Source organism: Sminthopsis crassicaudata, chromosome 6 (genome assembly GCF_048593235.1).
Source record: "Sminthopsis crassicaudata isolate SCR6 chromosome 6, ASM4859323v1, whole genome shotgun sequence".
NCBI lineage: Eukaryota > Metazoa > Chordata > Mammalia > Dasyuromorphia > Dasyuridae > Sminthopsis > Sminthopsis crassicaudata.
In genome coordinates, this window is record NC_133622.1 from 177,024,992 (window position 1) to 177,051,700 (window position 26,709).

The 26,709-nt window shown below is 40.6% G+C and overlaps 1 protein-coding gene across 3 annotated transcripts; it reads left to right on the top strand.

Moving 5' to 3' along the window:
- The first annotated feature begins 508 nt into the window (after window positions 1-508).
- On the top strand, window positions 509-26,709 carry POFUT3 (protein O-fucosyltransferase 3). 3 transcript variants are annotated; one of them, XM_074275546.1, is made up of 5 exons: window positions 509-1,284; window positions 11,796-12,127; window positions 17,437-17,725; window positions 20,219-21,054; window positions 22,815-26,709. In XM_074275546.1, exons 2-5 carry the CDS (start codon window positions 12,047-12,049, stop codon window positions 23,037-23,039), a joined length of 1,431 nt encoding a protein of 476 aa, XP_074131647.1. In that variant the 5' UTR covers window positions 509-1,284; window positions 11,796-12,046; the 3' UTR covers window positions 23,040-26,709. The 3 variants fall into 3 exon arrangements, with proteins under 3 accessions (XP_074131647.1, XP_074131648.1, XP_074131649.1); XM_074275547.1 differs by having other exon boundaries at window positions 509-1,107; XM_074275548.1 differs by having other exon boundaries at window positions 509-1,058.

Consider the following 26,709-nt stretch of genomic DNA (forward strand, 5'->3'; position numbering starts at 1 on the left):
GAGTCCCCAAGTTCAGGGTTTTCCAGCACCGCCACGTGAGGCTAACCAGGATCACCTCACGGCGCATGCGCTCCCGCAGGTCCTCCCCACGCGAACGAAGACAAGAGTGCATGGCCTCCCCACTTTCTCGCGTGCTAGTGGATCACCCATACTCCTCCCCCAACCGGCCCAGATGGATCCCGTACCCAGCCGCTCCCTCACCCAGGTCGGCCAGACGCGGCCGGTCCCGCACCCTCCACAGCAGCAAAAGAACCACCAGCTACTCCCGCCAAAGAAAGACCGAGCACGCCTCCGCGCACGCTTTTATAACTAAAGTGACGTACTTCCGCCTGTGGAGGGCGGGTCTGTCTTCCGCCAATCTCCTGTCGCTTATTCTGGAAGGCGCTGAGGTGGGCGGAACTTGGAGGAATGAATTTGAGGGGGAAAGGAAAGAGGCTTGGAACTTTTTAGAGGCTGTCACTCGACGTAGGCGGCGCCTAGGAGAAGGTGGAACTTAGACAGCTTCGCTGCGACTGCGCAGGAATGGGACGTGGGCGTAGCTTGGAAAGTTACTTCTCCGGGAAAGCTAGGAGGCGTGGTTGGGGAAGCTGAATCTGTAGAAGGGCGTGGCTTGGAGAGGCGAGGCGGAATACGGTTGGGTGACCTCTCTCAGCGGGTTCTGGGAAGCGGGCCAGGGTGAACCTAGGGAGCTGTATTCTTGTTCAGTAGTTGTGAGGGGTGAGGAAGGGACGTGACTTGTAGCTCTTCTCAGCTGCTACGTTTGTCACCGCACGGGGACTAAGAGGAGAGGCAAGCCGTATCTCTTAGTCGAGATTGGCTTGAGATGCAACGTCTCTGCGGCTGCAGGAGGCGTGGTTTGGGCAACAGCATCTCTGCGGCTGCGCAGGACTAGCTCTCTGTGGCTGCGGGAGGCGTGGTTTGGACAACAACATCTCTGCGGCTGCGCAGGCTTGGCGGCTGGAGTATCCACCTCAGCTGCTGGGCAACGTTCTTCCCTCGGCGCACTCTGGCTCGCGACATCCTTGGGGCTGGAAGAGCCTAAAGGCGGCTCCCCTCGGGTGAGCTCCGGGGGTGGGGAGCCCCGCTGACGTCTCTCTAAGCCCCGAGGTGGGTAGCGCGGGCGGCGTTATCCTTTTATTGGGGGCAGGGCGCGCCTCATTGCTCACCGGACCCTGACGACCACCTGCAGCCTGTGGGACGTCCTGCTGGAGCAGCGTGGCGCGTCCTGGGGACTTGAAGGGCGAGGGACCACGGAGGGATTGCTGAGTCAGCTTCCTTGCGCTGGTGAGCAGCCGCGGGCTAAATGAGAGTGCACTTATTAAATGCCACCTGTGTGTATCCGCGATGATGGTGCCAGCCGGCAAGACCGCCAGTCTTTGTCTGCTGGGAACTTAGCTCCTAATGCAACCGGCATAGGGCAGCCAGGGTCGTAAAGGGGTCCGGGGCCGAGGAATGGCCTGCCAGTGGTGGAGGAACGGGCTAAGTCCTGCTCGCCCACTGGGGCCTCAGCGTAAGTTGTGGCACCTCCATTCAAGCCTGTGACCCCTCTCCCCACTCTGTCCCAAGCGAGGACAGGTAAAAGCCCGGACCTATGGGAGAACAATGTGTTTCCCGAAGTCAGACCCGCTGTCAGTTTCAGCAGCAAGGATTCAGATCACTGCCAGGTCCCAAGGTGGGGAGATGGGGAGTTGGGAAAAGAGATCGGAGCCGGACCAACCAACAAATCTAGACATAAGAATGCAGAGACAAAAATGACATTGACCTTCCCACCAGGAGCTTGCTGTCTTCCCCAAAAAGAAACAGTGTATCCCAGTAAGAAAGTAAGAAATAGAGAGGAGTTCCAGAAGGCACTGGGGGTACATAGGTAAAAAAGGACTTGTGGTAGAAGATGGTTTCTTAGTTAGAGGGAGTGTGAGCATCCTAGGCATGAGGCAGAGCCAGTGCGAATGCACCTCTGAAACGCTGGTGATCAGCTGTGAGAGCTTGATCCTGCCTTTCTAAGGTTTTCCAGTTTGCTGGACATTCCCATGTAACTGATCTCATATCGCCTCCACTAAACCCAAGGTTATAGAGTTGGGGAAGTGGTTAGAGACTGGGAAGGTGACGGTGCACTGAAGGGAAATGCAGAAATCTGAAGCATGTCAGAGTATGAAACTGAGAGAATTTGGTAGTAGATCTTTTGACTTGACGTGTTCAGTGGAAACTACAAAAGCAAAAGCTATTTGGTTTAGTTTTTTTTTTTTTTAATAGCTTTTTATTTACCAGACATATGCATGAGTAATTTTACAGCACTGACAATTGCCAAGCCTTTTATTCCAATTTTTCCCCTCCTTCCCCCACCCCCTCCCCCAGATGGCAGGTTGACCCATACATGTTATACATGCTAAAGTATAAATCAAATACAATACATGCATACATGTCCACCATTTGGTTTAGTTAAAGACTTCCAAGGAGGTACTGTAGGAGCAAGGGAACGGATGCAGGGCAACCCATTGACCTCACCGTAACAGTGAAGCCAAGACAGATATCTCCAAATGGAGGCATCCCTACAGTCCCCTCATGTTGGGGCTGAAACTGACACCTCCACACTGCACCTGCACATCAAATGTAGTGTGGAGCTGACACCTCTCAGAGTGAGGCAGGGAAAGGATGTAATCAGTTAGGGAGTCTTAGGCACAGGAGTCTTCAGGTTTTTGTTAGAAAGATGAAGCCTAGCAAGCGTCTGTTCCCAAGAGTTAGCCCATCATTATACTCCCTTTTCACTGCAAGCTCTAGGTCCATGCTTCAGAAGTGTTTGTGACTCATGACCTGTCCAGAATCTGGCAAGCTCAGATTTGGTTTGAATCCTGCTCAGGTGCTTCTATCCAGGAAGTTACAGGTGGAGACACCAGTTATTCAGAGAACTGAATATAGAGAAGCACCAAACGTATAAAGTCAGATCAACAGGAAGGGCAAATGTGGGAAGGTTCCAGGGAAGAAGTAAATGGGTCTTAAGTGGGAGAAGGGAACTTAGAGAATACATACCCTGTGAAATGAGAAAGATTAAGTCCAGACAAAAAGGAAAGTGGTATTTAAGGGGAAAGATGAGAAATTATCTTTGGAATTTGTTGCATGGAAGACAACTGCTATTTACATAACTCAGTAAAATTTGCAAAGCATTTTAGCCTATGTTATTTCATTTGTGCCTATCTAGCAAAAATGGAGATGGAATATAATCAACCCAATTTAGATTTAGAAGCCTCTAGTTAGGGAACTTGGGCCTAAATTATTTTTCTCTTCTTTTTTCCATTTTTTTTTTTCCATAAAATTCCATGTAGTTGGTAAGTGTCTGGTTGACATTCTCAAAATATGAGTTTAAGGGTGGTCTGGTCTCTGCTTGAGAATGGACATTTGGTTCAATAGAGTGACTTCTGTACTGGTAGGCCTAGTTCTGTCTAGTACCCTGTTTGCTCAAAATATCACTCTTATGATATCATTGATCATCTTTGAGAATGAAAGAAAAATGACACAGTTTGGCTTTGAAACAAAAGATACTGATAAATCATTATTCAACCGTTAACAAAATGGGATTCACTTTATCATAGCATAGAAAAAATGCTTAACAATTTAAGCAGGCCAATCTCCTCCTCCATGTGGAATCCTGTCCAGTTAGCAGGGCCAGGTGTGGTTATTCACCTCGCCTTGGGCATCCCCATCTGCCAGATGGACAGGGGTGAGAGGCTCTGTCTCCATGGTGACCTTTTCATATCTTTAGGATATTAGGAAGTCACATTAGTGTGGTCAGAGGATTCCAGGCACAGCTTAAGACTTCATTCCCTGGACTTACATCATCACTTTTCATGGAAAACGTATCCTAACCTGTGATGGGAGGAAATCATGGTAGACTTTGGTCCTCTTATGGCCTATGAGGTTCCTTCCAGCTCCAAGGTAATTGATCCCATGAATGATGCTATTAAGATTAATTCCTATAACTTGAGGCATAAAGATTGAGGTATATAGTTAATAAATATATAGATCTATCTCTGTTTGAGATATGTGTGTGTATATATATATATGTAAATATCTAGTCATGGCCAATGTTTTGTTTGAATATACACATTTATAATGGGTGTTAACTCCAATATATCCACAGATACATAATTCAGAGTTTTATATGTTGATTTGAGAAGGACAGATCCAAATATTTTTTATGTGATTCTGTCCTGTAAATTTTCCACAGGGTATTTTCAGAGCATAACTAAGGCCTTCTGTGCCTTTTACTATTGCTTAGCTAGGTTATTACTTCTTATCCATGAATCTTGCTATATGACTGACTTCTTGGTAGTTTATAGGCTCCTGCTAACTTTTTTGGTCATATATGACTTTATTGGTGATTGACTATAAGAAAAAAGCCATCTTTCAGCTTCCCTATACTGATCACATCTCTTTCTACTGCCATTTGGGTTACTGCAATTTCCCCTTGTAATCTAGCACATTCTCTTTCTTTTTTTTTAGTACATGTTAAAAAAACAAACATAACCCCAGAATTTGATAGAGATTAATGTAAAGTCCTACAGTTTTTTTTTTTTTGTTTTTTTTTTTTAATTAATGGCACAAGACCAAGATGAAGGGGTATGTCATTAGAAAAGACTGCGAGCTCAGTATGAGTCATCTGCCAAAAAAACATAATATGATTAGAAATATTGAATCCCAATCAAGGGAAATGGTAGTGCTCATGTGCCAAGGCTGCCTCATTAACTGCCTCATGGACATCTCTGTCTATCTTCCCTAATCTGTTCATCTTCCAAACTTCTCTTTCTGGGGAAGACACAATCGTCCCTCTAGTAATACTTGTTTTTAACTTTGATCTTGTGTTGACTTTCTCATCTTCCTCTCCCCAATCAGTTGTACCTATGCAGAAGTCCTATTCTTCCCCTTCTCTCATAACCACTAAGTTTGAGCTGCAGAGTTCACCTTTTACCTAGACTGTCACCAATCCATTGTTCACAATTGCCAAAAAACACTTTCTAAAACACAGTTCTGACCATTTCACTTTCTTTCCAAGATTCTCCATAGGCTATCAGTATCAGATCAGATGCAGACTTCTCACTTGGGTTTTTAAAATCCTTCATGTTGTGTCTCCTTCCCAAATTAATTTCATATTTCTTTCCTTAAAGGACTTTACACTCTGACCTTACTGACCTGTTTTCTGCTCTTGCCATTCCAGGGGGTAGGGTCAATCATGACTTCAGAATACTGATGCCCTGAAGCCTCTCAGTCGAGGGGTGGAGCACTGTAGCTGCTGAATAAACCTTGTTTTAAGACCTGTTAATGTTATTTATTTTGCTTGAATAGATTACCAGTATGACATTTTAAAAGAGAAAAAAAAAAACAAACCTATGTCATTTCTTCTTTCACTCCCATTCCTTCAATGCCATCCTTTCTTATCTCCTTTTCTTAGAATTCCTAGCTTCCTTCAGAATTCAAGGTCACCTTCTTAGGAATGAGAAAGACAGCTCTCCTAGGTGTCCATACTCTCTGCCTCAAATTGTGTTCTATTAACTTACCTGTGAAAATTTTTTATGCCTTTGCAAAGTACAACGTCCTTCAGGGTAGGGACTATGCCATTCATGATTATATCCCTGGTACCTAGCACATAATAAGCCTGTAATAAACACTGAATTAGACTGGGACTTTTAGTCCTGGGCCCACATTGACATCAGTACAACAAGAGAACTCCAAACCATACCATACAAAGATTGGTTAAAGAAATTGTTGAATTTTATTCTTGAAAAGAGATTTCAAAGGATTTTTGGAAAAAAAAAAAAATTTCCTGAAAGAAAGGCAGAACCAGTAGCAATTGTTATAAGGAGACAGATTTTTAGCCGCGCCTAGGAAAATATGAAAACAATAATGGTAACCTCTGAGGGTAGTGAGGTACCCCTTACTAGAGGTCTTCAGAAGAGAGGAGAGAGTTGGAAGATCCAGCCTCCTTTGTGTATTTTATCTTTTCCCATCCCCTTCCCCTTCCCCAGTAGTATGTAAGATCCCTGAGGGGGAGGATTTCATTTTTGTATCACTCTCATGGTAAGCAGTCATAATGGAGAATCAGCAGATGACACAAGTCAAAGGACCCGAGTTCAAATCCTGATGGTTATTACCCGTAAGACACTGACCCTACTTGGGTCCTAGTTTCTTCATTTATAAAAATAACAGATTAGACTAAATGACTTCTGAGGTCTCCTTCAGGGCCTCATTCCAAGAAGAGAACTGGCCTTGAAGTGAAGTCAGCATTCATTTATAAAGTGCTCTGTATGTCTGTGCCAAGCCCTCCCTTCCTTGGAACCAGAAAGACCTGCATTCAGGCCTGCCTGGCTATGTGGCTATTGCAGAGAAAGTGCTGACCTGCATTGATACAAGGAAGGTCTTCATCTGGAGTTACTGATGTAAATGATATCACTAGTTCAGTCACTAACCCTGTTTTCTTGAAATTAATTTAATACTACAAATCATGAGAAATTCTGTGGTACAGACAACAGTCCTGGCATATTTTGCCATGATACTGGATTAAAGTTGCTTCTCATATCATTTGATTTTGAGTTCCCAGAGCCTTCCTAACTTCTGCAGGGGAACGTCATCAGTTTCCTCCCTTTGGAGTTGCTTTTAGCTGATACCTTTTAAGAAAACCTGAAGGAGGGAGACTCAAAGACTGCTGGGAGAGCCATACTTTGCAAGAAGGGCTTTTCTATTAGCATCAGGGGAAGCTCTGAAACAGGATTGCTGGCTTGAGATCTTACAAAGCTAGCTTGGGAACACATGCCATCCATTTCCAGTTCTATTCCAAGGGTCATGAAGTGATATTAGTAAATTGGAAGTAAGGCTAGAGCTTGGAGCAGAACCTGCATCAGTATGAGCCACCTAAAAGAGCATACTTTGTAATAAGTATAATGGGTGGAAGGTAAAAGGCAAAACAGGTCCTGATTGGGGCTTTTTCCAGGCAAGCCTCACTAATGGGAGGAGAAGGATACAAGCAGCCTAGCAGTTGTTTTTTTTTTTTAAATAACACATTTCTTTATGAATCATGTTGGGAGCCTAGCAGTATTTAGCAATATTTCTCTTGCACTGGGAAACTCCAGAACCTTTTTATCCTTTTACTTGTTTAAGGAGTCTCTTAGTAGTTATGGGCTAAGGAAGCTTAATTCTTTTATCCTACCAGACTTTAGTTTCCATCTGTTAAAAAAAAAAAAAAAATACTATTGGCACTAGATGGTCTCTAAAGCTTCATTAAGTAATTTTCTAAAACTAGTGAAGGAGATTTGGGGAAGTATGGTGGAAGTGATTTTTGTTGGGGGAACATGAATCACTCAAAGGCTGCCTTGGCTATAGGACTGGGAGAGGAGGGAGAAAGGGAAGGAAAGATTTCCATAGTTTCCTGAAAGACATGGGGTAGAGAGGAACAAGTATACAGGACTGACTGGCATGGTGGAGGAAGTCTAATCACCAGAAAGCCACTCACTACTCCTATGTGTTGTGGCTAATTCTCAGCTATGTCTCCTCCCCATCTCCTCAAAATTTTTCTGTCATTAAAACAAATATAATTTTGAGATTATATAAGAAAAAATGCACCTTCAGCTTTTGAGGAGAAAATCCCTTATGTGTAAGCATTTTATTTACAAAAATAAATTTATTTTTAATACATATTGCTTTATGAATTATGTTGGGACAGAAAAATAAGAGCAAAAGGGAAAACCATGGGAGAGATTAAAAAAAAAAAGTGAAAAATATCATGGGTTGATTTACATTCAATCTCCTTAGTTCTTATTCTGGATGCATATGGCTTCTGTCCAAAGTCTATTGGATTTCTTTGGATCATTGAACCACCAAGAAGAACTTTCATAATTGATCATCGAACATTGTTACTGTACTGTGTACAGTATTCCACGTTCTGCTTGTTTCGCTCAGCATTAGTTTGTGTAAATATTTCCAGGTCTTTCTAAAATCAACTTGTTCAACATTTTTTATATAATAATAATGGAATAATCATATATCACAATTTTTTCAGCCATTCCCCAATTGATGGGCATCTATTCGTTTTCCAATTCTTTGCTACCACAAAAAGCTGCTACAAACATTTTTGCCCATGTAGGTCCCTTTTCTTCCTTAGATAAACTCAGTAGTAACTATTGGGTCAAAGGATATGTAGTTTTATAGCCCTTTCCAAATTGTTCTTCAGAATAGTTGGATCATTTCACAACTCCACCAAAATGCATTAATGTCCCAGTTTTCCCACATTCCCTCCAACATTATTTTTTTTTCTGTCATCTTAGCCAGTTTGAGATGTGTGAAGTGGTACCTCAGAGTTTTTTTAATTAAGCTTCTTACTTCTCATGGGAACATAGGATTTAGTATGGAAGGAATCTTTGAAGGTCATCTTGTCTGCCTGGAAATTTAAGATCTAAAGAGAAGAACTACTGAGTGGTTTTGTCATTTCTTCTGCAACTCATTTTACTGATGCAGAAATTGAGGCAAACAGGTCAGGGTCACACAAACTACTATGTGTCTGAGCCCAGATTTGAATTCTTAAGAGGAGTCTTCCGTACTCAGGGTGTGGCACTCTAGCCACACTACCACCTAACTGCCTTGTTCATCAAGCTACTGGAGTACAGATTGGCTACTTCAGCACTTCCTGTGTATACTTAAGGGATTCAACTCAAATCCATTTAATCAAACAGGGCTGTATGAAGTGCCTGCTTGGTATTGATGGACATCATTTTTGTGTACCATCCATAGAATAATAGTGCTTCTTCTCTTGCCTCTTGGAACTACCAACCTTCAGGGAAATTAGAAAGTTGGGAGTATTTGTTTTATGGGAATCAGAATTCCTTCTGCCACTTGCCCTCTAGTGGCCACCAATTGTGAGATGTCCCTGGATTTCATACTATTTTCATTATAAGGTATATTGGTAAGGATATTGGCTCTGAGGTTATTGGGATTCAAATTTGCTATTGTCTTAATGAATGCCCTGTTCCTTTCTTCCCTCTCAGGTTTGTTTCTAGTTCTTGGATACTATAAAAATAGATGCTATCGATATTTTTGAACATGTGGGCTTTTTAAAAAATGTCTTTGGGGTATAGTTCTATCACTGCGTCAGGAGTATGACAGTAGAATGACTTTTTGTGGCAGGGTTGTAGATTCCATTCCAAAATGGCTGAACCAATTTATATCTCCACAAACATCACAGTAATGTATGTGGCTTCCCATAGATCCACCAACGATTCTCATTTTCCTTTAAAAAAAAATTATCTTTGTCTTTTCAATTATTATTGCAATTTTCATTTCTCTATTATTAGTAATTTGGAATATTTTTTTTCATCTTGCCAGTGATTGCATAGATGTCTTACTTTGAAAACTGCCTGATCATATTCTTTGATCTTTAGTGATTCCTTACTTTTTAAAGGGGAAGGGCAGTGGGATGGGGGGCACCTTTCAGTTTTATTGCTGAAATTTCTAACTGCTGCTCCTAACACTGGATAAAAAGAAGCAGTTCCTGCCATCAAGGATATTATGTTGGAGGATCTTATATTCTACTTTTGGACAGATCAATGAGTTTTAAATTGAACTTCTTTAGTTGTTTTATATTTGTGAACTTTGGTTTTTAAACCCTTTGAAGGGCAGCAGTTTTTTGCTGTCTGATTTGGTTTCATTGTTGCCCAATGGTCCTTTCCTTCTGTGGTCATCCTGCTGCCTTTTCTTACAAGTGCAATAATAATGGTATTTAATATTATTTAGGAAAGGAAATATGTCACAGTGCCTTGGAGTCTGAAAGTTCTAGGGTTTGTGCAAGAGAGGCTGGAAGTTCAGGATTCAGATCTTACCCTTTAGCTTATGCATATTGGCTATGTGTCCATGCATAAGTCATTTACATGTGTATTGTATTGTAGTTATTCATATATATTTTCTCTCTGAACTGGAGTCTACTTTCCAAGATTAAATTATAGATTGCTGGTGATCAGACTCAGTGGGTTCCTACATTGACACACTGCCTTTGTTTTTTTTTTTTTTATATAATTTCCCCAATCAGAGGGTTGGATACCATATATTAAAATCTTTTTGGCCACAGTAACATCCAAAGGCTTTTACTAAGCATAGAGGAGTTAGATTTGTATTGAGAGGGATTACTAACATAGATGAAGTCATAGGTCCTTTTCAGTGAGATATTTGGGATGGAGGAAGTAAAGAACATTTGGGCCATGATACCTGAGACCAGAGATGGGTAACAAACTTAAAATAAGCTAAAATGTGTGGCCAGAAAGGGGCTATGAGGACTTTATATTCTTTTTACAGCTGTAATTGGAGGCCTCACTTGGAGAACTTTAAAGTGTGTTCAGTCCTGTTAGACTCTGAGATGCTATAGGATCAGACATTCACCTGGAACAATATTGAGCCCTTCAGAGAACACTCATTTCACCTTGGCTCATTTAGGCCTGTGGGTACTCACACCGTTTTCAGCTGGTGAGAAACAGTTCAGTGTGGAACAACTCTCACACAAAGACAAATTTCTTTCTTTTTTTTTTTTTTCCTGAGGCTGGGGTTAAATGACTTGCCCAGGGTCACACAGCTAGGAAGTGTTACGTGTCTGAGACCAGATTTAAACTCTGGTCCTCCTGAATTCAAGGTTGATACTCTATCCACTGTGCCACCTAGCTGCCCCCTAAAGACAAATTTCTTAAATCCAGCCTGGATTCTTGACCTGCTCTGGTTAACCTTTCTAAGCTGTGAGGAGCTTTCACCCAGCCTCATCTTCTTGAAGGAGGAAAGAGATCACAAATCTTTGTCTCTTCCTTGGTAAACCCATAAGACTCCTCTTTCTTAGAGTGTTCCAAATCACTACTGATCAGAGAAATGCAAATTAAGACAACTCTGAGATACCACTACACACCTGTCAGATTGGCTAAGATGACAGGAACAAATGGTGATGAATGTTGGAGGGGATGTGGGGAAACTGGGACACTGATACATTGTTGGTGGAGTTGTGAAAGAATCCAGCCATTCTGGAGAGCAATTTGGAACTATGCCCAAAAAGTTGTCAAACTGTGCATACCCTTTGATCCAGCATTGCTGTTATTGGGATTATATCCCAAAGAAATACTAAAGAGCAGAAAGGGACCTGTATGTGCCAAAATGTTTGTGTCAGCTCTTTTTGTTGTAGCTAGAAACTGGAAGTTGAATGGATATCCATCAATTGGAGAATGGTTGGGTAAATTATGGTATATGAAGGTTATGGAATATTATTGCTCTGTAAGAAATGACCAGCAGGAGGAATACAGAGAGGCTTGGAGAGACTTAAATCAACTGTTGCTGAGTGAAATGAGCAGAACCAGAAGATCACTATACACTTCAACAACAATACTGTATGAGGATGTATTCTGATGGAAGTGGAAATCTTCAACATAAAGAAGATCCAAACTCACTTCCAGTTGATCAATGATGGACAGAAATAACTATACCCAGAGAAGGAACACTGGGAAGCAAATGTAAATTGTTAGTACTACTGTCTATCTACCCAGGTTACTTATACCTTCGGAAGCTAATAATTAATGTGCAACAAGAAAATGGTATTTATACACATATATTGTATCTAGGTTATATTGTAACACATGTAAAATGTATGGGATTACTTGCCATCGGGGGGAGGGAGTGGAGGGAGGGGGATAATTTGGAAAAATGAATTTAAAAAAAAAAAAAAGACTCCTCTTTCTTGCCAAGGATCTTACATTCACTGTTAATTGTCTGTTCCTGTCCTCTTTCCTTTATAGGAGTATCTGGTGCAAGCTGCTGGGGGAGTAGCTGGAAAAAAGACCGCTCAGGATCTCCTAGATGTGGAGCCAGCCACACTCAGTGCACCAGAGCTTAGTCCTTCATGGAGACCAGCTTCCAGCCAGAATGGCAGAGGAGAAGAACGGCTTGCAGGTGGTCCCCTCACTGGAGGCTGGATCAGAGCATGGACTGCAGAGAAAACACCTGGTAGGAAGTCTCAGCTTCCATCTCTCCTCCCAGGTAGTACAGCATGGTGAGAATCCGGAAGAAGCAGCTCTGGGCATCGTGCCTGTGCATCACAGTAGCATCCTTTCTTCTCATTTCATTCCAGGTATTGTAGATGAGCTGAATTCTGGTGTCTTTGATCTCTAACTGCTTTACCTCTACCTTTAAATACTTTCTTTAAAATGTGCCCCCTTGCATTTCTTTCTTCATATTTCTTCAGTTCATTTATGTTATTGGGATTTTTTCTTCCCTCCTAAAATTTGCTTTTATCAGTACAGGGACCTCCTCTCTGAATGCTGGGTTGGCATCTTCTCTGAGTGGCCTAGACACCTAGTATTTAAATGATTTACCTAAAGTGAAATATGGTATAGGTAGAACATTAATCCAGCTCTGAGGCCAGGTCCACTGTGTCAAGCTTCCTGCCACTTGTATTATTGTGTGTTATAATAATGCGTGTGTGTGTGTGTGTGTGTGTGTGTGTGTGTGTGTGCGTGTGTGTGTGTTTGTGTTTGTGTAGTCCTCATGTTACATGGAGGGGTAGAGGAACGGAGGATAGGATATTGTGTCTTATCTCAATTCCTGGTGCATAGAGTAGGTACTTAATGAATTTAATTTTATACTTCAAGAATCTGATGTAGGGAAAAGGCAAAGAATGAGTCTTATCATCTTCATTTTATAGTGAGAAAATCAAGGTTCTTTGGATACATCTTCGAGAAAATAAAGTAAATTGGACTGAGAGCCCAAATTCAGGACCATACTGAAGGCCAACAGATACAAAAGCCCATTCTCCTCTATCCTAACAGAGTCCTTCCCATCCAAGCATGAATTGCCTTCCTGCAGCCCCTAGCTTCCACTCTAGAAGATGCCAGAGGCAAGCACTGTATTTAGAAAAGCAATAAAAGAACAAATTATGTTAATTTGTATACTTTGTTAGAGTAGACCCTAGTAATGTCACAGGATTCTAAGAGCTGTAAGTGCAGAATCAGTATAGCCACATGAACTACTTTGTAGAATTATTTAATACAAATTGCTAGAACTTTACCATGAAATCAAAAATTTTACCAGAATGGATGAACCAAGTATGTCACGTTGGAAAAAGTGCTGGGGATGGAGTCAGAAATTTTCATTTTAAGTTTCTCTTTAGAGGCTTTTTAGGGGCGTTTCCAAGCCCTACCAGCACTCTTTTCCTCTTCATCCTATATTCATAATCATCTCTTACTCTTGCTTATCTCAGAAGTCCTCAGAAGGGAAGGAATGGTAAATAAGGCACCTGTTTTGCTCCTCAAGTAGTTTATAGTCAAATAGAGAGATAACAAATATGCAAATAACTGTAATACAATGCATATATATGGTATAATTCATTATATGATTTACAGAGCTTTCCTTTTCTTTCCTTCAGTACACTGTGGGTAGAATGCTTTCAAAAAGATTCATAATTGACATCGTATTGTTATTTAACTCTTTAAAGTCTGTGTTGTGTGGAACAGATGTGGTGGGAGCCTAGTCCCTAACCTACATCCAAATTCAGCTAGTTTTACTTAAAGAGTATCAAAATCATTCTGGAGAGTGAAACCATTTGATGGAGGTGACAAGAAGTCATGAAGGTGAGGAGTTACCTAGAAAGAATTCAGAGACTTAAACCATCTTCCAGTCAAGGAACAAAAGCTGCAGACTAAGTTATCTAGCAGAACTCAAAATATAGGAAAGAATTCAAAGCAAGATATGCTAATTATGCTAGATGTTTGTCTCAGAAAGTCAATTGATTATTAAGATTATTTATAACAGAATAATTTCTAGGGTTGGCATGTATAGTTTGCCCTCCTGATTGTACACAGTAACTGTGGGCATCAGTTCAAGATAGTCCTATTTGAATAAATTAAAATCCTATTGATGCAAGAAATTCAATAAGGGTCCACTTAGGGACGACATAATCCTGTCAGTTCAAGAATTTCCACAAAGGCCCACTTGGGGACAAAGTAATCCTTTCAGTAACCCTTCCTGGGGCCCATTTAGACACTGGGTTGCAACTTCTTACATGGTCTTTTGCTTTATTCAGAGACATACTTGCTTCACGGACCAGAGGCCAGAGCTCTTTCTGGTTTACAGACTAGAAAGCAGAGAGCAGCTGAAGCTCCAGGATTATTCTGGTGTTTGGCTAGAGGGTTCTGAAGGGCAGCTACTGAGGAAGGGGAGCTTTCCTTAGCCAAGTCAGTTCAGGATACCCTCATTGCCTACAGTTATTGAATAACCCTTTCTAATGGCTAAGTCAGTCTCTTCTTGTTTAATATTGAACGACCTCTGTGAGTATTTCATTTTATTCTGTTGTTCAGCTGGTCTTGAGTCAGGCCCAACCCAGAACATATGATGTCCTGAGATCCTAAAAGATCAAGTGGTACCATACTACCTTCAACTCCAGGATCTGGCCCTCCTCTTCTAAAACTCTGAAATACATAGGCTACTGACTGCAGTTTAACAGTCTTTGGGATTTCCATTCTGTATTAAAGTCCTCCACCAGTGCCTCAAGATGGTATGGAAGTGACCCTGAGGTCTAGGAATCTGTCCCAAAGGAGCACACATTCTCATCTTTTCCCAAAGCTTAAATTACTGTCCCAGTGTTGCATCTCTTTTCTGTGACCTGAGAGTTAGCCTGGCAAATTCAAAGGACTCCTCTGCCTTAGCCCCAGGTGATGAATTGTTTCAGTGAAATAACTTTGGAGACTAACAGGAGAGGTGTCAGGGATAGCCTCAAAAGAAGAGAGTATATTCATACAAGGACAAGTTTTTGAAATATTTGTTGTGATGGGATTTCCTTTCTATTCTTCTGTAAAACTCATTAAGGGTTCTGTTTAATCACAGTTGCCAAGTCTTTCACTGTTAATTATCCTTAGAATTTTGCTGGGTCTGTGTAGATTGTTCTGCTTCTGCTCACTTCACTTTGTGATGTTTGTCATAAAGGGAGACAGCACCTCTGTAAGGCAGACAAGGAGTACATTCTACACATGAAGACTAGCCAGTGCAAAGGCCTGGAAGTGGGAGATGGCCTGTCATGTGTGAGGAATAGAAGGAAGGCCATTTTGGCTAGATTACAGTGAAGTAGGAAAAGTAATGGGTCATGAGGTTGGAAAGATAGGTTGGGATCAGGTTGTGAGGGACTTTAAAAGCCAAACAGAGGAGGCAATAAGTATTTATTAAGCAGCACCTGCTATGTGCCAGGTACTATGATAACTCGGGGAACACAAAGAAAGGCAAAGAACAACCTGTATTCTCCAGGAGCTCAGAGTCTAATGGGGAAGACACATGCAATAATGCCACCACAAGAAGAACTGCTATAAAGACTTTTGTATCTATAGGTTTCTCTTTGATCTTCTCAGGATATAGACCTTTGAATGGTATTGCTGGGTCAAAGGTTTTTGTTTTTGTTTTTGTTTTTGTTTTTCTATCCATCTATGTACTTATTTATTTGTTTGTTTATTTTCTAAATAGTATTTTATTTTTCCAAATACATGTGAAGATAGTTTCCAACTTCATTTCTGTAAGATTTTGTGTTCCATATTTTTTCTCCCGCTGCTACCTCCTTCCTTCCCAAGACAACAAGCAATCTGATATAGGTTATATATGTACAATCCTTTTAAACATATTCCGTATTTGTCATGTTGGGATATACACAATTTTGTAGCACTTTGTACCTAGTTTTAAATGGTTCTCCAGAATGGAGCTCTACCAACCATGGCCTCTTTAGAAAGAGGACCAGGAGCATGAGATTTGGTGGGAAGGCAGTGGAGGGAGCAGATTGCCTTTGAACATCTTTGAGTCAAATCCAAAAGAAAGATCAAGAAGTACTTGACATGGAAGACAGGAACAGCTTTAGGTCAGAAGAGAGGTGCTCCTTTGTGGCTTACCAGATTTCAGGATGCCAAATGGCAGATCTGAGATGAGCAAGACTCATGTATGTACTCCTTTTTGTCCCCAGGAAAAGACGTTTAGGTTGAATCTTTGCTCCGCTATTTAATCAAGCAGTCACCCTCAAGCATTTGGTAAGGGCTTACTACTTACTAGGCACTGGAGTTACAAGTAGTAATTAAATAACTGGACAAATCATTATACTTTCCTGGATCTTTGTTTTCCCTTCTGTAAAATGACAATGACCTCTAATTTCAGTTCAATAAATGTTTATTAAGCACTTACTGGGTTTTGAATGTTGGAGATACAAATAAGGAAAAAAATAGTCTTTGCCTTCAAGGAGCATATGGTGTAAAGGGAGAGAAAAGATAACCCACAAAAGGAAACTGCAAAATAAGGGTGGGCAATAAAAAGGGTTCAAATCAAGCAAAGCAGCAGATGAAAAATAGTTTCTTCCCTGTCTAAAGTCTTTAATCTTAAATGGAAAAAATATAGATTGCCTTCCTCATGATTATTGGAGAGGGCGTGCTTGGTTAGATGTGGTCTGTACTAAAGGATCTTTAAGACTGTTTCCAAGTTAGATTTTGTGATTCTCTACACTCCCCCGTGATGGAGAAAAAGACAAAAGAATGAAAATAAAGACTTGAAAGAGAATGTGAGATAAGGGCTTAATTTCCATAGTTACGAAACTTAAATCAAAAAAATGAAATTGAAACCTAAGAAATGGAGGTTATATTAATAGGAAACAAGGAAACAAATTTATGGAGGGAAAAATGCAATCAGAGGTGGGGATTTAGGATAAGAAACACTTTGTAAAATGTAATTAGAGGTAGAGACTCACAAATGGAAGATGTAATTAAGGACTTAAACTCACTTGGGAGGATGATGTATCGTGCTGTTATCAGAGATGGAGAGTCACCTTTGGGGAACTAGATTCTAGGTATAGATTGTAACCTTTATAGTACCTAGCCAATAGGGTAAATAAGGGAGGGACTTGCATTTCAGACTGCATCTGCACTCTAAGTATGTCTATTCTGAGACATCTGCTTCTGCAGTTGTGTAATAAAATGGACTTTTAAATTCACCCCTCCCAAGGCCAGTGGAGTTATTTGTCATAAAATGGTCCTGCATTCTTTCTGAAAGGTATTTAAGTGGAAAGATTGCTAAAATAAAGTGGGAAATCACATGTTTTAACCCTATGATGTGATAGACAGATAACCAGATATCGTACTGAGTCTTTGAGAGCCAGCTTAGTGTAGAAGAAAGAGGTCTAGACTTGGAGGCAGGAAGACCAGATGTATATCTCACCTCTCATCCTTTACACTCACTGCTTAATGACTATGGACAAGTAGTTTAACTCCTGGGAGACCATCTCCCCTTTTTAATGGGGATTGTGCTTTTTGTAGTGCCTGCTTCACTGGACTGGAGTTAAAACTCTAATAAGTTAATGTATTCAGAGTACTTTGCAAATCTTGAATAACCATGCACATTCCAGCTATTATTATTCTTCCCCAGGTAGTCAGTGAGCTTGGCAAATTTGAAAGACTGAAGATAGAAAACTCTAATCTGAAAGATGGGCAGCAAAAACCTGAAGAAGCCACCAAACATCTCCATCTTTTTCTTAAGAAAGGACTGTACCAGAATAAGAAGATATCCAAAGCAGACAGCTATCCTATCATGCTCTGGTGGTCCCCATTGACTGGGGAAACAGGAAGATTAGGTCACTGTGGAGCAGATAGCTGCTTTTTTACTATCAATCGGAGCTACCAACATCACCATCTGACCAAAGCATTCCTGTTCTATGGTAAGTAGTAGATTTGTCTTTTTAAAAAAATTTTTCTTCTTTATTACTCTCATTTTTTAGTGACCAGTTAGTTACATGCTAGCCACAGGAGTTACTAGAATGACCTTGGCTTGAGATGTACCTGATCAGATGCAGCCTTATTTAATTCCTCAGGTGCTGAAAGTCAATTAAATCCATTAACTGGATAGGGGAGTAGAGACAAATGATGTCTCTACTATCTCACTTGGGCATAGATGGAGAGGAAGACATTTATATGTGAATTAAATATCTCAGGGAATTAGGTAGACAGTGCAGACACAACAATTCAGCAAGCTTAATGGATGCACTCAGTTCAGATAGTAGAATTTAACGTGTGAATGTCTCTGAGACAGCCATGAGATTTTTGTCTTAGATATAGCTCTTTGCCATGAACATTAACCAAACATTTTTGCTATTTCATTCCTGATGAATTAGTCAGAGGAGGAAAAATAAAATTTTGTATTATCAGTGTGTTTCTGATTCCTAAGTGTGGGAACTCTCTTCAAAAGTGCTGAACTCATCCTTTTTATGACATTGGAACTAAGGTTTAGGGATTGCCATAAACTCACAGTGATTGGTTATCAGGGTCACACAGCTACAAGTACCAGAAGCTAGATATAAGCTAGTATCAGGGACTTGAGCCCAGAACTATCTCTAAGGCCGTGCTAACCCTTTATAATGATGAGATAAGGATCAAAATAATTTTTGTTCATTATCTTCTTGAAAGACCATGGGGCCAAATCATGTTCCAAGAGTCTGGTATCCTTTGGACATTCTAGAGCAAGTTACCCTGTTGTTTGGAAACTTGTTTAAAAAAATTTTTTTTTTGATGACTTTATTCCAGTGTGATTAGTTTCCTTCTTAATCCTATGTATTTTATATATTTTAAGTTATAATATTTGAGAAAGGGTCTGTAGACTTCATGAATCTAACTTTAAATGGTTCTGAGCCCTGATCTGAGCAGGAAAGCCTGAAGTCTTTGTAGGACATGAAGTAGCTAAGAAGTCCCTGACTTAGGAAATAGTGCGATACTTTGTATAGAAGCAACTTTAATATGTTAAAAAAAATTTTTTTTAAATTATGAACTTTATCATTAAATAAAATGAATGTTTTCATGTACATGGAACAATAAAGATATGAGTCTGTGAATCTCTAATATCTGTACTTGGATTTTCTTTTAAAATATAGTAATTTATTTATTTTTTTAATTTTCAATACTTTTATTTTTCCAAATACATGTAAAGATAGTTCTCAGTATTCATTTTTGTAAGATTTTGAGTTCCAAAATTTTCTCCTTCACTTCCTTATCTCCCTTTTCCCAAGACAGCAAACAATCTGCTATAGGTTAAATATGTACAATATTTTTAAACATAATTCCATATTTGTTATGTTTTGCATAAAAAATCAGACCAAAAGGGAAAAACTATGAGAAAGAAAACAAAAACCAAAAAAGGTGAAAATAATGTGCTTCAATCCACATTCAGTCTCCATAGTTCTCTTTGGTGCAGAGAGCAAGTGAAGACATCACCCATCATCTACTCTGTTATCTCAAGATAAACCTGTACTAATTCCCTCTATTTCTTTTTCTTGTCTTACTTCTATTGCCAATATTTCTAGTAATGGTAATAATGAATATCTTGCTTTCCCCTTATATTAGTGGAAAGGATTCCTTACTATATATAATGCTGATTCTTGATTTTAGAGAGATATTCTTTATCAGATTAAAGAAAGATCCATTTATATTTCTAAATATCAAAGAAATCACAGGTCTAAAAGAAAAGATCATGTTCATTCCAGTAATCTACCATTATGTCCTTTTGGAATATGGTAGAATGTAAATTCTTCTTTTCCATCATAACAACAAATTCTTCTCATTTATATGCTAAGCACATGAGAAGAACCATTTACCATGTAGAGTTCCTGCCTACACATGGCTTATTTCTCTGTGGAATGTAAAGAATTAACATTAATTTTGTGGTTGTGGAATCATTTCCGTTGTGTCTGACTTCCCGTGACCCCATTTAAAATGTTATTGGCAAAAAAAAATTGGAGTAATTTGCTATTTTCTCCTGTTAATGATAGCAGACATTAGGTTTGCAGACCATTTTACATAACTATCTTACTTGATTTAGTAATAGTCAATCAATAAACATTCCCTGCTGTGGATATGTGGATATATATGTGTTACCTGAGATTTCATTTTTTGTTGTAGTTATTTTATCCTCACATTGGGAACAAGATTTATATATTGAAAAAAAAAGTTAATTTAACCTTTTTTTTTTCTATTTGAAGATTTGTGACAATTTTGCACATTTAACTTACTCTAAGAATCTAGAAAAGAACAATAAAAATAGTGTGTTGTGACACCTGGAGCAAAAAAGCCCCAATATCTTCATGAGTAAAGTAATCTGGGAGACATTCTCCAAAATCCCTTCTACAGCTGAGATTACAATATTTGCTGCTTGTCTTTTCTAGGTACTGATTTTAGCATAGACAGCTTGCCTCTGCCTCGGAAAGTACATCATGACTGGGCCCTCTTTCATGAAGAGTCTCCTAAAAACAACTACAAGCTCTTCCATGAGCCTGTCATCACACTGTTTAATCATACGGCTACCTTCAGCCGCCATTCCCACTTACCATTAACCACTCAGTATTTAGAAGGTGTAGATGCTCTGAAGTCACTAAGGTACATGGTTCCTCTGCACACCAAAAACAGCCTGAGACAGCGCCTGGCCCCACTGGTGTACGTGCAGTCTGACTGCGATCCACCTTCAGACCGGGACAGTTATGTGCGGGAGCTGATGAGTCACATCCAAGTGGACTCTTATGGTGAATGTCTGCGAAACCGAGACCTCCCTCCACACCTGAAAAACCCAGCTTCTATGGATGATGATGGCTTCTACAGGATCCTTGCACAGTACAAGTTCATCCTTGCATTTGAGAATGCTGTCTGTGATGACTACATCACGGAGAAGTTCTGGCGGCCTCTGAAGCTGGGCGTGGTCCCTGTGTACTACGGCTCACCGAGCATCACTGACTGGCTTCCCAGCAACAAAAGTGCCATTTTGGTAACTGGGTTTTCTCACCCTCGGGAGTTGGCAGGCTTCATCAAACAGCTGGATAACAATGACAAAGAATATGAGGCCTACATAGAATGGAAAATGAAGGGTGAGATCTCCAACCACCGGCTTCTCACGACCTTGAAGGAGCGCAGGTGGGGTGTACAGGACATCACGCAGGACAACTACATTGATGCCTTTGAATGCATGGTGTGTAAAAAGGTGTGGGAAAACATCAGGCTGCAAGAGAAGGTAAGCTAATTGAGAACTGGGGAGATGGGTCCTTCTGCCTGTGCAAAAGACAAAGATGGGTTTGGTTTGCAAAGAATGAGTCTTAGTAATATGGTCCCAGGTAAATCACCTAAACTCTTAGGGCTTTGGCTAAAGGATGGAGGAAAAAAATTTATAACACAAAGTTTTACAAAAATGAATGTTGAAAACTCTTTGCATGTATTTAGAAAAATAAAATACTTTTGAGATAACCCAGTCTGACCATGTCATTTTGCAGAGCAGAAGAAGGAGTCTCAGCAAGGAAAGGTGACTTCTCTCTTCAGACTACTGGGAGGCTTATTTAACCATGCCTTCTGGAGCCATCTTTAGTCATTGTATTAATCATAGTCTTTGGTGTTGCAGCCATCTTTAGGAGCTCAAAGCATATGAGCCTTTTGCTCTTAGATGAATGAGGCAGGAGACTCAGAGTGGGAAAAGAGCTCCAGTTTTTTATGCCACACAGCTTTGTTGATATACATTTTTGCAAGCATGATCAGCATGTGAACAGTAGGCAATTCCCAGTCACCATGCAGAGAAGCAGCTTGTGGCCTTTGCATATGCATGATATCTGCTAATGGAAGGAGAGCCAATCCAGAAATTCAGCAACTCGTTCACAGGCGAGGGCCCCTGTTCAGAAATTCGTGCTTACATAGCCACTGGCTGTGACCCTCTGGCTCAATACTCATTCCCATGTATCCTAGCATCTTTACCTGTATTTGCTTCAGTTTTCTATTAAATGGAAATAATAGTAGCACCTGTCTTCCAGGGTTGTCACAAGAAGAAAATGAGATATTATTTTTAAAGTGTTTTGCCAACCTCCAAGTAAATATTAGATTAAGAGTAGCTGTCATTCTTTTTCCCCCACTCTACATTCCATGAAAATTGGCCTCCTGGTGGTTCTTTCTCCCACCTATATAGTTGGAGGTTAATAAAAAGCTGGAGAGATCTCTAGGAGCAAAACAAAACTTTATTGTATGTTCTTTTGTGAAGTGGGCATCCCACCCGTAGAGCAGGCTATCGAAAGGAGGAGGCACCTTTTGGGACAGGTTTTACACTTTAAATAATCACTAAGGTAAACACCCCTCTCACCACTGACCATCATCCTCACTGGCTGAGATTCTTACATTCTAAATTCGGGAACTACCCAAGAAATTGAACTTGGCCAATAAGTACATAGTTACCCATCTTTGATCAAAGTAGGGAGAAAATGATGTCATGGGAGGATAGCAGGAGGGGGACTTAGGTATGCCCTTGAGTCAATGCTTAAGGACCTTCAAGCCTATTCCAACTCTGAAGTAGATGAAGCCTTACTCAATTTTCACAACTGTCTTGAGAGATCTCACCTCATCTTGTTCAGTGCCCTCCCACAGAAGTGCTATCATTTTGATAAACCAAATACTTGATGTTAGGATAGTTTTGTTCTTGTCTTCTCTCCTCAGGACCCAACACACAGTGCCTGTCACATAACAGGCATTTAGCTGATACTTTTTGAATTGAATTGAAAGTTTAAGAAACAGGCCAGATTTTCCTTCTAAAAATTTTTGATCTCTTGTGGGTTTAGCTGAATTAGACAACTCTCCCTCTGTCTACCAACCATTCCCTGCTCTCAGGCTGTTATCAAATCTCACCCTGCAGGAGGCCCTTTCTATCCCTCTCCCTCAATCCTAGTATTTAGTCTTAAAAGAGCTACTTTACATTGGGTTTGTTCATTATGTGCCTTTCTTTTCATTTTCTGCTCTTAGGGCTTTCTCCCTAAGAGGTGGAATGCAGATGTGACACACCTGAGCTGCCCCAAACCTCAGGCTTTTGCCTTCCCGATCCCAGCTCTACAGTGGACCTCTCTGCGGGAGATGTGGATCCCAAGCTTTGAGCAGTCCAAGAAGGAAGCCCGAGCCCTGCGGCATTTGGTGGAGAGGAATCAGAATTTCACTGCACAAGAGTTCTGGGCCCTGGTATTCAAAGACTGACTTCAGCAAGCCCTTAGGATCATTGATTTAGAGCTACTGTATATTATAGCTTTAGGCCCTGCCCAGACCTGAGCCACAGAATTGATGGTGTTTGCCTCGTGGGTGTGGGACGCTGCTCTTTAGGTTGCCTTAATAACGTTTTAAGTCAATAATGATAAGAAAGTTGTTTTGTTAACTTATCCTCTAGGATAGGAATTAATTGGTGCAGTATTCACAAAAAGCCCTATCAGATAATTCCCATGAAGTACTCTTAGAATTCACCCTATATTTTTATATTTAAAAAAAATATTTCTAGTAGGCATTAATTTTATCCACTTTAAATGGCTAGATTAAAATTCCTGCTGCCTTTATATTAAAATCCATGTCAATGGGCAGTGCCCATTTCAGTGCCTAGGACAGATGGCATATGGACGTGTTTTGCACATTCTGTGTCAAATGCTCCTACCCAGAAAGACCATTTCATGGTCACTGGGTAGCAACCTTTCTGTCAGCCAAGCATGGAAGAGCGAAGCATGAGAGCTTGGTCCTGGGAAGTCCCTCTCTGCTGTCCAGAGAAAGAGCAAAGTCAACTTACAATCTTGCCTTCAAGAAGCATTCAAGCTCTGTGTAGGTGTGAGTGATTTGTACTAGTAGTCACCTTAAGAACCCCAAGTGATGTGATAAAGAGAGCGCTGGACCTGAAATTAGGAAGTCCTAGGTTCTAATCCTGTTTCTGAAACTTTTAGTTCCGTGTCACTCAGCAGTTTCTCTAACCTTCCAGCTCCTTGTCTATAAATTGAGTGTTGTTGTAAGGGTCAGAAAAGCATGTTAACTTTAAAATGTTACAGGAACATCCATTATTAATAATCCCTGCCTCATCCCTCCAGAAAAAATCTGTACACTCTTGGTAAAGCTGAAAGATTGTGCCTTTTGGGGTTTCCTGGCCCCAGAATATTCTAAGATTTAGAGCTAAAAGAAACATGGAGGTCACCTACTTACCAAAAAAGAGGCAAGCAAGCTGACAGAAAAAGATGACAGAGTAGGAGTCAGTTTGGATCCCAGCTTTGCCACTTACTGCTTGTGTGGTATTGGAGAAGACACCTTTCTTTTCAGGGAGTGGACTCCAGGTCTTGGTTTCCTTCTCTCTAAAATGAAGAGATTGGATGAGATGGCTTCTGAGTCCCTTCCACCTCTGAATCCATGGTCCTTCAAGATCCAGAGTGGGGTAAGAGAGCAAGTCACTGGCCAAAGAAGCCCCCTTGCTCCTGGCTCACCCTGGCAACAAGGGTTTGTACCCACATCCCACTAGTGTTTTCCACAACATAACTTTCCTGTAACAGAATATTGGGTTATTGGTAAAGCTTGGTCCAGAATTAAGATCTCCTGCCTGAATCCGGGATCCTTTTCTACATTTTCATTGGCCTCAGGAAGCCAGGGAAAAAAAAGAAAAACAATCTCTATTCACAAGGACCTGACATTCCAATGGATGGGACAAGAAGTACATTTAAAAAATACAAAATACATTTGAAATGAATAGTCACAACTCTTAATTATAAGGTAGTTGGGGGAGGGGTGACAGAGAGTTCTAGCACCTAGCAGATCAAAAGAGGCTTCATGTACAAGGTGATATTTAAGGGATATCTTCAAAGAAGACATGAAAGGAAGGAGAGAGTGCATTCCAGGCAGGGGGCACAGCAAATACAAATGCATGGAGATGGTAGATGGAGCATACATGGGAGAGGAAAAGAGAGAAGGCCAAGTTTGGCTGACTTGGAGAGTAATTTCCAATGAGTTGGAAAGATTGAGGCTGTATGAAGATCTTTAAAAACTAAACAGAGTTTTATATTTTATATTAGAGGCAACTGGAATATTTGATCAAGTAGGGTCTTTACGTGGTCATGATCTGTGTTTAAAAGAAAATTTCCTCTCTGGGAAGGCCTTGCAAGGTATACGATTTCTTGCTCTCTAGCTCTTGCTGGACCTGGCATCTTCATCAAAAACAAGTCCCTTCTTGTTACACTTGAGAACAGAACTCAAGAGATTAGTTTGATTAGGAGAAAAAAGAACCAGGTCTGCTCTTTACTAACCAGATGGTGGCAGAAAAGGCACTTCCTTTTTCTGGGCATTTTTCTCAATTCCTAACAAAGCCATTAGCTGAGAGGAATTCCCATGTCTACAATTTTTTTTTTTTTTAAATAACATTTATAGCTAGTGTTTACATATCACTTTAAGGTTTGTGAAGCTCCCCACATCTATGGAATGAATTTTTTAAAAACATGTGTAAATAAACTTCTAGTTCTGAACCTCAACTGTGACCAATTTCAAAGAGGCAGAGGGCTGGGTCCAACGTTCGGAGACCTGATTTTGCTGTTGACTGTAAGTATATATCTGCCCACTTTAAACCTGTTCCTTTTATTTGTAAAATGAAGTTTAGTAATAAAGTACTGGCAATATGGATCAGAGGCTTCCCTTTGTAAGTCCTAAGATGCTGTAGATGTTGGAATTATGGAGGACTTTTATAGCTTTTATAAAGAGATATTTACTAATATGGCAAGAACAGAAGTAGTAACATTCCCTTTATGACACTTCATTCCCTGAGCATAATAGGATCAAACTTAGATGTTTCAACATATCCCCACTTCTACCCTCCCCAAGTCCATTTCTCAGTGCACTGTAGGACAAAGAACAGGGTTCATCCCTTATTTATCTTACCTAGAATCTTCATTCTGGGGTCCAGATAACTCATCCTGCTTGTGCTGGTGGATTGGGCTTGGCTTTCTGCAAGCCCTGACATGGACTCCAATTCTCTTTCTCTCTACCTTTCATAGTTCACAAGACTTCTATACTAATCCATTTTGTTCTTCAATATTCCCAACCCAAAGTAGGAAACTATAGACAGAAAAGGAAAATAAAGCAACAGCAAGGTCATATGTCAGGGCTTCATGTTGACCTGGATTGGGAGAGGAGTCATTGGGGTTGTCACTCCTGAGCAGCAGCAGAGATGGACATTCCTAGTCTCATCCCTGAATGAGGTGAGGAAGAATTGGAGGTCCTAGAGACCCATGGAAGCTCTTCTTGTATCTGGATACTAATGATGAAAAACTGTAGAGCTCAAGAAGCATAGTCTTCTTGGAGGGCAGGAAGAAGTTATCTATTGTGTATAAATAAAATACCCAACAGCATACTCAGCAAATTGATTAGGGCTGTGCCAGTCCAGGCTGTTCTACTGTGTATCTATGTTACATGTTAAGAGGAAGGAGGAAAGTTGTTCATTCTGGCCCTGCCCCAAACCTCACAGGAGTGTCTGAAGGACCCCCACTGGTGCCAAGCAGAACTTCCCTCCCCCATCTCAAAGCCCACCCCAAAACGTCCTGATCCTTCTCCTTTTTTCCTTTCCTTCCCAGACATGGTTCACCCCATCCCCACCCCTTAATAGAACAGAACCCCTCTGTACTCTAACTCAGTTCTATTTTCCCTTTACCAGTACTGGTGGGGCAGACACTGTGATGCATCCCCAAGGATTCCTGGGCCTTGTCTTCTGCCTTACACCTCATTTATATGTTTCTTCTCCAATTAAAATGTGAGCTCCTTGAGGGCAGGGATTGTCTTTTCTGTTTGTGTCCTCAGCACTTAGGACAGTTTACATTACCTAAGTGCTTAATAAATGCTTTTTCATTCATTCATCTTTAAA